Source organism: Bidens hawaiensis, unplaced genomic scaffold (assembly GCF_021521415.1).
Source record: "Bidens hawaiensis isolate Kalapana, Puna unplaced genomic scaffold, B.hawaiensis_p1.1 tig00007455_1, whole genome shotgun sequence".
NCBI classification, from domain to species: Eukaryota; Viridiplantae; Streptophyta; class Magnoliopsida; order Asterales; family Asteraceae; genus Bidens; species Bidens hawaiensis.
In genome coordinates this window covers 301206-314951 of record NW_027491522.1, presented here as the reverse complement: position 1 = coordinate 314951, position 13746 = coordinate 301206, and the positions used below count along the sequence as shown (strand labels likewise).

The 13746-nt window shown below is 38.4% G+C and overlaps 1 protein-coding gene across 1 annotated transcript; it reads left to right on the top strand.

Annotated features, from left to right (window-relative positions):
• Nucleotides 1-9670, top strand: LOC143635357 (alkylated DNA repair protein ALKBH8 homolog). Its single transcript, XM_077103212.1, has 7 exons — nt 1-312; nt 784-885; nt 8017-8103; nt 8671-8796; nt 8873-9124; nt 9231-9296; nt 9593-9670. Exons 1-7 carry the CDS (start codon nt 1-3, stop codon nt 9662-9664), a joined length of 1017 nt encoding a protein of 338 aa, XP_076959327.1. The 3' UTR covers nt 9665-9670.
• Nucleotides 9671-13746: the final 4076 nt, after the last annotated feature.

Here is a 13746-nt window from a genome sequence, read left to right as displayed (position 1 = left end):
ATGGGTTTGCCCAAATTTAGCCGCCCAAAGGGGGGTCATGATCGTGAGGAATTAAGCTGCAACCTTTACGTAGCTAACTGTGGACCGGCTGTTGGACTTACTTTAGATCGTATTGCCTCTGCATTCACCTCATTTGGGATAGTTAAAGGAGTCTATCCTGCCGATGAGACCGGTTGCCGTGTTATTGTTTCGTACCATGATCACGCTTCTGCACACTCAGCACTCAAGGCATTGACCCAGAGCCCATGTCTTCGTGATCTTGGAGGCCGGTCGTTGCACGTTCGTTATTCGGTTGAACGCCCACCGTGCCTGGTATTATACTTTATGTTTGAGGTTTAGGAATTGGCCTCCGATTGTTAGTGTTTTGTAAGTTGCAAGAGGTTGCTTTGTTAATGGCAGGAGAGTATACTGAATTGTTAGTGTCAAATTGCTATATATATATAAATTCTGAATGATGTTAAAATTACCGATATCTCAAATATTGGCCCTTGATCGATGTCTGATGTTTTTCTGCATTAACCGCACAGCTATTTTGAGAAACATTTAACTTGTTAAATATACTTTGAAAACTATAGTATATTTAACAAAGGCATTTATGAGTTTAGTACATTTCAGAACAATTTGACCCGTTAGACCCATTCATAGGTAAGTAGGTTAAAACTGCACATTATTTTCTTGTTCGGATACTTTTCTAGAATGCCAACTCTTACATGCTGATTATAATGTTGTGAAAATTCAGGTCACTCTATTTTATATTCTAAACACAGTCTCTTTCAATGATAGGCTAAAGGTAGTGATTCAGTTCAGGTGTATTTAGAAGCATCAGAGTTGAATATTCCAGGAATCTATTTGATCCATGACTTTGTTTCACCTCAACAAGAGGAGGTAAGGGATCTCTTTGCTTTCTATTTCTATATTTAAGCAATATGCGGTTCAATGACTGTGACTACCAAACAACAATCAATGGACGCTTTGGATTTTCTAGATGCCTCTATATAAACCAACATTCAAAAAGAAAGATTTGACATCCTCGACTTTTATATTCTTATTAAACTAAAAGATTTCCAGTTCAACAGAAACATGCCCTTGTTGGGTCATGCTTTGAACATGGTGACGACGGTCTTGATGGATAAGTACAATATTTTCCTTTTCTACACAAATATGTTTGGGACGTCATTAACAGTACTACACAAAACCTACCCAATGCTGCTGCCGTCAATGCCAATGCTGCCACCAATGCCACCACCACCGATTCCACGGTGGCATTGGCGACGGCATCAACTGGGTTTGGTGCAGTACTGTTGATGACGTCTCCAAACATATTAATGTAGAAGAGGGATATATTGTGCTTTTCCACCAGGACCGCTGCCATGCTCAAAGCACGACCCCACAAGGACATGCTTCTGTTAAACTTGGAGAACGCAAATCTTTTGGTTTGATAAGAATATGAAAATCTAGTATGTCATTTTTCATTGTCCTTATCCACTAGGACCGCTGCCATGCTCAAAGCATGACCCCACAAGGACATGCTTCTGTTAAACTTGGAGAACGCAAATCTTTTTGTTTGATAAGAATATGAAAATCTAGGATGTCAAATTTTTCATTGTGCTTATCCACTAGGACCGCTACCATTCTCAAAGCACGACCCCATAAGGACATGCTTATGTTAAACTTGGAGAACACAAATCTTTTGGTTTGATAAGAATATGAAAATCTAGGATGTCAAATTTTCATTGTGCTTATCCACTAGGACCGCTGCCATGCTCAAAGCACGACCCCACAAGGACATGCTTCTGTTAAACTTGGAGAACGCAAATCTTTTGGTTTGATAAGAATATGAAAATCTAGGATGTCAAATTTTTCATTGTGCTTATCCACTAGGACTGCTGCCATGCTCAAAGCACGACCCCACAAGGACATGCTTCTGTTAAACTTGGAGAACGCAAATCTTTTAGTTTGATAAGAATATGAAAATCTAGGATGTCAAATTTTTCATTGTGCTTATCCACTAGGACCGCAACCATGCTTAAAGCACGACCCCACAAGGACATGCTTCTGTTAAACTTGGAGAACGCAAATCTTTTAGTTTGATAAGAATATGAAAATCTAGGATGTCAAATTTTTCATTGTGCTTATCCACTAGGACCGCTACCATTCTCAAAGCACGACCCCACAAGGACATGCTTATGTTAAACTTGGAGAACGCAAATCTTTTGGTTTGATAAGAATATGAAAATCTAGGATGTCATCATTGTGCTTTTCCACCAGGACCGCTGCCATGCTCAAAGCACGACCCCACAAGGACATGCTTCTGTTAAACTTGGAGAACGCAAATCTTTTGGTTTGATAAGAATATGAAAATATTGTATGTCAAATTTTTCATTGTACTTATCCACTAGGACCGCTGCCATGCTCAAAGCACGACCCCACAAGGACATGCTTCTGTTAAACTTGGAGAACGCAAATCTTTTAGTTTGATAAGAATATGAAAATCTAGGATGTCAAATTTTTCATTGTGCTTATCCATTAGGACCGCTAGCATTCTCAAAGCACGACCCCATAAGGATATGCTTATGTTAAACTTGGAGAACGCAAATCTTTTGGTTTGATAAGAATATGAAAATCTAGGATGTCAAATTTTTCATTGTGCTAATCCACTAGGACCGCTGCCATGCTCAAAGCACGACCCCACAAGGACATGCTTCTGTTAAACTTGGAGAACGCAAATCTTTTGGTTTGATAAGAATATGAAAATCTAGTATGTCATTTTTCATTGTGCTTATCCACTAGGACCGCTGCAATGCTCAAAGCACGACCCCACAAGGATGTTAGGAACAAAGCGGCGCGCGGAAGCGAAACAGCACACACATGCACAACGATAAACACGCATAAACGAAAATATAAACGACACAAGAATTTAACGTGGTTCGGTCCCCGCGAGGGGACCTACGTCCACGGGCTGCAACTAGGTTTTCTTATTAGCTCAGAACAAAGATTACAATTACATGATGGGATATATATAATAAACAGTATTAGGGTTAAACATAATTAGGAACCAAAACTGGGCCTCCTAATAAAACCGGCCCAAAGGCCTTCATAACCCAACAATCTCCCACTTGAAGGCCTTGCGATAAATTCCAGCCTGCCATCCAAGTAAATATAACAATCTCATTCATCCAGTAACTCTAGTAATCTTCAGTAATAGAAATCTACCAAGCCTCCAGTTCCAAGAACAAGCTAAAACTTCAACAAAAGAAGTTCTCCAAGCCTCCAGTTCTCTAGGAACAAACTAAGATTTCTACCAATCCACACCCTGGTTGCATCCGCCCTTCTCATCAGTTACCTGAAAGGCCTATTGAAGCTCCCGAGAACTCCAATCCGGTCATCCCAGACCCAGCCATGACAAAACTCGCCAATGACTCATCCTCAATCTTAACCGACCCTCACTTACTCACACAACCGGCTTCAAAGACTTCCAGAGGATAAACACTCTCCAAATCAGCAGACTATACCAGGAGAGATTTTCACATTCGGATTCCTGGTCCTCCGAACCCAACGTCCCTTTGGAAACAAACCTAGAACACACCTGCGTGCTCCCACTGTTACCAAAACCCCGAACATGTTCAGACCTCCTCCGAATACGCTCAAACTAACATCACTGTGGCTCCAGGCTTCATGTCTGCAAACTGAAACCCCTTAGCTCTACCCGATTCAGCGAGCCAAGACCTTATAACTCGGAAGTTGGTTCACTTCTTCCGACGATACAAAAAAAACTCGTATCTTCCAAAAGTCTTTAATTAAAAGATTCAACAATGCTTCATTGAAGTGAGTAACAAATAAAGCATACCATAATCTTGAACCCAAGAGTCGTCACCGCCTTCACTGAGTCCCAATGCATCAACCCCAGATACATTCTCAAAAGCAGAATTCCAAACCTTTCGACATCGACTCTTAAAATGTCTCACCTCTACGCAACCTATCAAGTCGACTATGCCCAGCTCCCACTGTCTCTGTTATCCCAACCCATGCCACACCAACACTCCATGAGATGAACCCCACTCGTACTATCCCGGCAAATAATTTTACCCAACACGAGATTATGAACCTCTCAAATGGTGTACCACTGATCACCACCAAACAAGATATAACTTCACAATTCCAAACGAACAAGAAGTAATAATCACAGTTTCGAACCAGCTAACAGGCAAACAGCTATAACAACAGTAGAACTTTCATGAAATCAAGCGGTACCAAGGGTTCTATGACCGTACACACGATCAGTTAACTCAAACCCTAACCGAAAGATCATCCAAACGAGCAATAGTTTACATGACTTGCCACTAACCTCATTTTTTTTTTCACTTATGCCGTCACCAGCACACCCGCTGGTTCCATTTTCTCCAAGTTTATCCATCACCAGTACTATATCCAAGTTCACATGACAAACCAATCAACCAAAATCCATAACCGACAACATTCCGATCATAACCACCTCGTCTTCAGTTATAACAATAACAAACGAGAACAAATCGAAAACAGTGAACAGACACAACAAGGGCACGGGCCTAAACTTGACGATTGTTCAACAGAACACTGCCAAATAAACCGATTTGCTCTTGCAATAACCGATAAATCAACTAACTGTAAATAAGCTATATAAAGTTACCTTAGACTAATCTCTTGCAAACAAATCTGAACCCGAACCTAAATGGTCTTCACAAAACCCGGTTCCCTAATTTACGGTTGATAATAAATAGTCAAACCCTAACTCAGCCTGACAGCCACCAATCTTGACTGTCGATCACTGATGAACACGAACCAGAAATTAACCCTGCGATCTCCAAGAGTTATTCACGGTGACGGACCTACCCAACCCTAATCACCAAAAAACAGATTCGAACCAAAACCTTCTGCGAAATCGTTACCAGTGCAACGAACCGTGTGTCCAACAAGCCAAAGCTCTGATGCCACTTGTTAGGAACAAAGCGGCGCGCGGAAGCGAAACAGCACACACATGCACAACGATAAACACGCATAAACGAAAATATAAACGACACAAGAATTTAACGTGGTTCGGTCCCCGCGAGGGGACCTACGTCCACGGGCTGCAACTAGGTTTTCTTATTAGCTCAGAACAAAGATTACAATTACATGATGGGATATATATAATAAACAGTATTAGGGTTAAACATAATTAGGAACCAAAACTGGGCCTCCTAATAAAACCGGCCCAAAGGCCTTCATAACCCAACAAAGGACATGCTTCTGTTAAACTTGGAGAACGCAAATCTTTTGGTTTGATAAGAATATGAAAATCTAGGATGTCAAATTTTTCATTGTTCTTATCCACTAGGACCGCTGCCATGCTCAAAGCACGACCCCACAAGGACATGCTTTTGTTAAACTTGGAGAACGCAAATCTTTTGGTTTGATAAGAATATGAAAATCTAGGATGTCAAATTTTTCATTGTGCTTATCCACTAGGACCGCTGCCATGCTCAAAGCACGACCCCACAAGGACATGGTTCTGTTAAACTTGGAGAACGCAAATCTTTTGGTTTGATAAGAATATGAAAATCTAGGATGTCAAATTTTTCATTGTGCTTATACACTAGGACCGCTGCCATGCTCAAAGAACGACCCCACAAGGACATTTTTCTGTTAAATTTGGAGAACGCAAATCTTTTGGTTTGATAAGAATATGAAAATCTAGGATGTCAAATTTTTCGTTGTGCTTATCCACTAGGACCGCTGCCATGCTCAAAGCACGACCCCACAAGGACATTTTTCTGTTAAACTTGGAGAACGCAAATCTTTTGGTTTGATAAGAATATGGAAATCTAGGATGTCAAAATTTTCATTGTGCTTATCCACTAGGACCGCTGCCATGCTCAAAGCACGACCCCACAAGTACCTGCTTTTGTTAAACTTGGTGAACGCAAATCTTTTGGTTTGATAAGAATATGAAAATCTAGGATGTCAAATTTTTCATTGTGCTTATCCACTAGGACCGCTGCTTTGCTCAAAGCACGACCCCACAAGGACATGCTTTTGTTAAACTTGGAGAACGCAAATCTTTCGGTTTGATAAGAATATTAAAATCTAGGATGTCAAAATTTTCATTGTGCTTATCCACTAAGACCGCTGCCATGCTCAAAGCACGACCCCACAAGGACATGCTTCTGTTAAACTTGGAGAACGCAAATCTTTTGGTTTGATAAGAATATGAAAATCTAGGATGCCAAATTTTTCATTGTGCTTATCCACTAGGACCGCTGCCATGCTCAAAGCACGACCCCACAAGGACATGCTTCTATTAAACTTGGAGAACGCAAATCTTTTGGTTTGATAAGAATATGAAAATCTAGGATGTCAAATTTTTCATTGTGCTTATCCACCAGGACCGCTGCAAAGCTCAAAGGACGACCCCACAAGGACATGCTTCTGTTAAACTTGGTGAACGCAAATCTTTTAGTTTGATAAGATTATGAAAATCTAGGATGTCAAATTTTTCATTGTGCTTATCCACTAGGACCGCTGCCATGCTCAAAGCACGACCCCACAAGGACATGCTTCTGTTAAACTTGGAGAACGCAAATCTTTTGGTTTGATAAGAATATGAAATTTAGTATGTCATTTTTCATTGTCCTTATCCACTAGGACCGCTGCCATGCTCAAAGCATGACCCCACAAGGACATGCTTCTGTTAAACTTGGAGAACGCAAATCTTTTTGTTTGATAAGAATATGAAAATCTAGGATGTCAAATTTTTCATTGTGCTTATCCACTAGGACCGCTACCATTCTCAAAGCACGACCCCATAAGGACATGCTTATGTTAAACTTGGAGAACGCAAATCTTTTGGTTTGATAAGAATATGAAAATCTAGGATGTCAAATTTTCATTGTGCTTATCCACTAGGACCGCTGCCATGCTCAAAGCACGACCCCACAAGGACATGCTTCTGTTTAACTTGGAGAACGCAAATCTTTTGGTTTGATAAGAATATGAAAATCTAGGATGTCAAATTTTTCATTGTGCTTATCCACTAGGACCGCTGCCATGCTCAAAGCACGACCCCACAAGGACATGCTTCTGTTAAACTTGAAGAACGCAAATCTTTTGGTTTGATAAGAATATGAAAATTTAGGATGTCAAATTTTTCATTGTTCTTATCCACTAGGACCGCTGCCATGCTCAAAGCATGACCCCACAAGGATAGGCTTCTGTTAAACTTGGAGAACGCAAATCTTTTGGTTTGATAAGAATATGAAAATTTAGGATGTCAAATTTTTCATTGTGCTTATCCACTAGGACCGCTGCAATGCTCAAAGACTACCCCACAAGGACATGCTTCTGTTAAACTTGGAGAACGCAAATCTTTTGGTTTGACAAGAATATGAAAATCTAGGATGTCAAATTTTTCATTGTGCTTATCCACTAGGACCGCCGCCATGCTCTAAGCACGACCCCACTAGGACATGCTTCTGTTAAACTTGGAGAACGCAAATCTTTTGGTTTGATAAGAATATGAAAATCTCTGATGTCAAATTTTTCTTTTTGAATGTTGGTTTATACATCGGCATTTGAAATTATTGTTGTCTGGTAATCGCATATCGCTTAAATATAGATATTAAAAATGGTTCTACGGTACCTTTTTCTCTAATTGGTCAAATGGGGATTTTAAAATTTTAGCTAAAAGTCACCCTATGTTTATTGAAAATGTGCTAAACCTCCTAAAGACATTATCATTGTAATACTTTGGTATTTTAAATCATATGTTAACCATTTAAATAATTCCAGCAAAGAAAAGATACAAGTGTTTGCTAGTTCTCACACTACCCAACAACTTTTGATCCACACTAAAACGTTAACCATTTTGACTTGTTACCCAACCCACCATCTAGTCACATCTACCCTATGTTGTCAACTCTTTTGGCTTATTGTGTTTACAAAATAAAGATCATATTGTTTTTTTTTTTCCCTTATTTATGACACTTGTTTTTAACAATTTAGCAACTGCTTGCTGCGGTTGATGCAAGGCCTTGGCATAGTCTTGCAAAGAGAAGGGTTCAACATTACGGCTATGAATTCCGATATGATGTAAGTTCTTAATAGTTGCATGCCTGAGATATTCTGACACGTATCCACAGATCTGTTCGACTTTGGTCAACCCATCTGACTCAATTAGAGCAGTTATGTATGCCTTAGTCAGTTACCAGATTGGAGGAGCTAATCATGGGAGGGTTTTACCTTCTTTGTTTTTAAGTACCATAGAGGTTATGGTTAGGGATGAGCAAACAGGTACCGGTACCGTCAGTACCAACTTTTTGAGTACCAGTATTTCCTGAATTTTTGCCTTCGGTACCGGTACCAAACCGACCATTTCGGTACCGGTACCAAGATTTTGGGAAAATCGGCATTGGGATTTTCGGTACCGTGCTCATTCCTAAATTGTCAGTGTTTATTTGTCAAATTAGGTCTTGTTACCTTTGTAAACGAAGATTACACTATTTTGAATCAGGCATACTATCTTAATTTAACTATCTCAGATTCTCTGTTCTTATTATATCCGTCCATTGATTTATGCTTGAAATTGTTGCATTGTATCATAATTTGATTTTGTAACGAGCATTAGTCAAATCGCGTCAATCATATTTGCTGGTGCAGATAAGAAATGTTAACACACACCAACAGTTGGGTGAACTTCCATCATTTGTTACGTGTGTAACTGAAAGGATCCCTTTGTTTAGGAACCTTAATGAAGCGACAGCCATATCATTAGACCAACTCACGGTAACTTTAATCAAGTCGCATTTTATTATTATTTTTAAAGCATTTAAGATATATTCATTCTATTATTTTGAGGCAGGTTAACGAATACCCCGCAGGTGTAGGTTTATCCCCACATATAGATACCCATTCAGCATTTGAGGGCTCCATTTACAGCCTCTCCTTATCAGGGTCTTGCATTATGGAGTTTAGAGCATATGCTGGTGATACTGACAGCGATACAAATAGTTCGAATCTTTTAAGAAAGGCTATTTATCTCCCCCCTCGATCGATGCTCTTGCTTTCTGGGGAAGGAAGATACGCTTGGCAGCATTATATACCCCACCATAAGGTAGTATTAAATTTATGCTAGCTTTTTTTATTTTTATTATTTGCGTATATGTTTCCATGATGAAGGGGGGGGGGGGGGGGGTGGCTACTTATTAATTTGTTTGTAGGTTGATATGGTTAAGGATACTATGATTAGAAGGGGTCCAAGACGAGTATCGTTCACGTTTCGTAAGGTACGTGAACTATGTCGTATCGCTTTACTCATATCATGCTATGTTAATGCATTAGTGTTTAAGCTTTTATCATTAAGAAGGATGTTAAATAACAAAATGGTAAGGCTTTTACAAATCTAGAGTATTATTGTAATAATAAGGTCATGAAATTAATTATTTATAAAAATAAAAGAAATTGTTAAAAAAAGAAAGTGTTTTATGGGTCAATTGAACAATACACAACCTTTTAATCATTGATGTTATTATGGTAGAATGCTCAACAAAAAATGGTGATTATTTTCCTCATGTTTGTGTAGGTCAGAAAAGGACCATGCCAATGTGATTACCCTCAATTTTGTGATTCTCAAAAGGTAAAACGTGATGATTGATTCATTCACACAACGATCTTTGTTTATGTACTTGCGTGACATCTTCGATCCATTGACTAGGGTTGGTTGTAAGCGAGCGAATTTTTGTAGAATAATAGTTTTGAAAAACACAATAGATACATACGCCCTTTTGAATGACCCAAAAACATTCATGACTTACTTTGCAAACTAATCATCAATAGTACAACATAAAGAAGAATATTCGTCTTGTATAGTGTTTAAAAAGTGTGCCTAGAGCCCTAGACGATGATGTGTAGGTTGCATGAGCGCAATATGAAAATGAGTTGTGTTTCCCCTTTGAGTCGTGCCGTATATAGTTTACTGGATTGTGTTTTTTTTTGTGTGATGTTGAATCTTTTATGATAGGGGTGAGCAATAACCGAGCCAAGTTAACTGAAAAGCAGTTGTCGGTTATTTTTTACCCTTGGTTAACTGAGATTAACCGAATTGAACTATTCATGTTTTCATATATATATATATGTATGTATGTATGTATATGTATATGTATATTGGGAGGGTTATCCTAAAAATAAGTAGTTTCCTAGGAAGAGTAGGAATAAATCATAGCCATTGGATCATGTTAATCAATGGTTGAGATTTAAAATTACCAAAAACCGACATAGTTTCCTATAATTACTCTTTTCGCCATTATAACCGACATAGTTTCCTAGAATTATTCTTTTACCATAGGTTTTAATACCAAATGTCAAAAATCTATTGGTTCTTATCATTCCTAGGAAACTCTTTATTCTTATTTGAACCCTTATATATATATATATATATTACTAGTTTTACCTGTGTAATACATGGGGTGCTCAAGTATTAATGATAATAATAATAATAAATAAATAAATAAATAACCATGAGTACATAGGGTTTGTGGAAAAATTGCATCACATATATACTAACTGGTTTTTTTGACCCCGAGATTGCAGGGGTAGAGGTAGGTAGGTATTGGTGCACAAATCGGGTTTTTCAAATACCCGGGTTTGGGTATGGAACTGGGTTCGGGAATGATCGGGTATTAGAAAATCGGGTATTGGCAATAGCTGGGTCGGGTTCGGGTCCGGGTATTATCTCTAAAAACCATACCCTATGCATCGGGGTGCGGGTCGGGTATAGAACCGGGTATTCTAAAATCGGGTTATACCCTATTTCCGGGCATTGAATAAACCTTATTTTTAGGTTTTTTTTCGGGTTTTTTGGGCTTTTTTCCAGGTATTTTTCGGGTATAGATTGGATTTTATAAGAGGTTGCACTTTTCAGGGGTATTTACGGGTATTTTTAGGTGTTTTTCAGGTATTTTCGGGTATTTTTTATGTATTTTCGGGTAATTTCAGACATAAACGGGTATTTTAAAAACCCGGTTTCGGGTATTGGAGAAACCCGGTTCCGGGTATGGAACCGGTTCCGGTTTTCGGGTATTACCGGGTATAAATTGGGTTCGGTTTCGGGTACGGGTTTTGGTACTGAAATGCATACCCTATCCGTACCCAACGGGTAGGGTCGGGTACGGGTCGGGTATCAAAAACCCGGGTATTAAAAAACCGGTTCTCGGTATTTTTTTCGGGTCCGGTTCCGGGTTCGGGTTTTTTGTGCACCTCTATGGGTAGGGTTGTAGGCTCGTAAATTTTGACCCAAAAACCTAGCAAACTTTGACCCATGAAAAATTATGTGCTTTTTACCAAATTGGTCTTTAACCTAAACCAGTTTGGACCTCTATACATCAACCATGGTAACCAAAAGGCTTTTTAACACAAAACTTACAACTTGGTCATTAACAGACTTGTACAACCTTCTACTCAAACTTGTTTACATCACATACAAAAGCCTTATGCCTTGCCCCTGCCATCAGTTAGCCGCTGCATTTGCCAAAAAGAGTTTGTGATACATGTTTTATACACTGCTAGGCTTGATTTTCTTTTGTTGACCTTGCAGATTAAGACACAGTCTGTTAAGTATCTATGTAAGCCGTGTAGTGTTTTCTATCAATTTGATATGTATGTTTGCTTGTCTAAAATTTTATACATAGTCAATTCAAAACCATTATATTTAGTTGCTGGTATAACTTCTTGTCAAAATTAAAAAAGTTACATTTTGACCCACTTTAGTGAATCGTTTTAGCCAAAAATAAATATAGAAGTTTCTCATTTGACTCATGTGACATGTTTTACCTGTTTCGTTTCAGCCAAAAATATGGAAGTTTCTCATTTGACTCATATGACATGTTTTACCCGTTTGTTACTTGTTTCGCCCATTTCAGCCAAAAAAAAAAGAACTTACTCATTTGATCTATTTGACCCTTTTAACAGGCTCAGATTAGTCATCATCATATCCTTTATCATCCAAACCGACTCAAAGTCAAACTACCGAAAAGCCGCTGACAGCATAACAAAAACTCGCATCAAATTTATATTTTAAACTATAAAGCACCTAAGCCCCTTTTAATACCATAAGTCTGATATGCTAAAGCGGAAATCAAATCGAAGAAATATGAAATAACAACAAACGGTTGTTAAGAAATAGAGTTATAGATTGGCTTAGATATGATATTATCATCGCCTTTATCAACCATACCGACCCAAAGTTGCCATAAAACTAACTCATTTGAACCTAATGACCCAATTCAGCCAAAGTAAAGAGCTATTCATTAACCAGGTGAAAGTTAAGAATTTACTCTTTTGACCCGTTTCAGCCAAAATTATAGAAGAGCTGGAGCAAAACCTTTAAATTGCTAACTATTATCCACCTTCAGTGATCTTTGTGCCACAACTTTTTGCAAGTAACAAACAGAGAAATAAACAAACATAAAGCATATAAAGATAAGGCTGAGACAACATTAAGATAGAAAATTGGAACACAAAAGTAAAAGCCAAAAGCTTGACTGAAACATAGCACTTACTATAGCTAGTTGAACCAAGACCTTTTGACGCCTTCCTGCAATCAACAAACTGTTAAAAGAAGATTCAACTAAAAACCCTACTTCTATATAAAAAAAATAAACCAAAGTTTCAAATGTGTGAAATAGGCACGCAGGATACCTCCTTATAAGTAAGTTGATGTTGTCTCCATTGCTGAAACAGGGTAATCTTATGTTTTGAAAAGTTTTAGTGCCAAAGCATCTACAACTTCTATCTTGTTTTGTATGTCTTCCTGAAAAAATGTTGATTGACCAGCAAATGCTCAAATGCATGTTTTTTCAAGCTTTATCCAACATGTTCTTACTATGTTGAAAGTGAACCTGTCTTTTATTGATGTTTTGGGCTTGTTTTACTTGCAATTCTTAGTACACTGAAAATAATTCTAGTAGCACCTTTGGATCTACAATGCCTAACGGCTGACACAATCATACAAATAAGACCAATAAGCTAAATGTTCAATTATCTGTATTAAAAGAAGTGAGAAGCTGTGTTTTCTCTCGATTTATTTCTTACACCCTAAATTAATGTAACCTACAAAAGACTTATGCATAGAAAACACACACCCCATATGTCCCCTCATAAATAGGCTACGAAACCTTTTAACACCAAACACGTAAACGCCCACAAACAACTAATCTAGGTGCATCAACCAATCTATTTCTTAAGATGTGCATCAAATTATGAAGCACACCTATACAGGGTAGATAGCATTATCAATCGCACGCAACAAAAAATGAGAAAATCTCAAAGCTGGTTTTCAGCACAATGGAACCAAACCTAGTACAAACAATACGCGTACAGCAAACATTAAAAACAAAATAATCAAATCGATAAGAATAAAAGCAGAAGAAATTACCAAGGAGCTGCTACGGCCAGACGATTCGCAATCAATGCTCATCGAGCACCATAACATTTCATCAAGACAAAACCCTATGGTACCCAACAACAACATAAAACTCCATCACCGCCATAAACAATCACCATCGCCACCGTCATGGGTTCCTAATTGGAACCCGACAATAACACAGGCAGATCTGGCACCACCATAAACAATCACCATCAGTCTTCGATGGTGATTAATTGTTAGATTGGTATTCATATCATGAAGATGGAGATGCATAGAAGCCATAATCAAATGATAAAAATACAGAAGTGGAGTGT

Excerpts from the sequence above, each read along its gene's own strand:
- LOC143635357 (XM_077103212.1), top strand. The coding sequence starts at position 1 with ATGGGTTTGCCCAAATTTAGCCGCCCAAAGGGGGGTCATGATCGTGAG. Across the intron at positions 886-8,016 it reads TTTCACCTCAACAAGAGGAG|CAACTGCTTGCTGCGGTTGA; the intron begins GTAAGGGATCTC and ends TTAACAATTTAG. Across the intron at positions 9,297-9,592 it reads TATCGTTCACGTTTCGTAAG|GTCAGAAAAGGACCATGCCA; the intron begins GTACGTGAACTA and ends ATGTTTGTGTAG.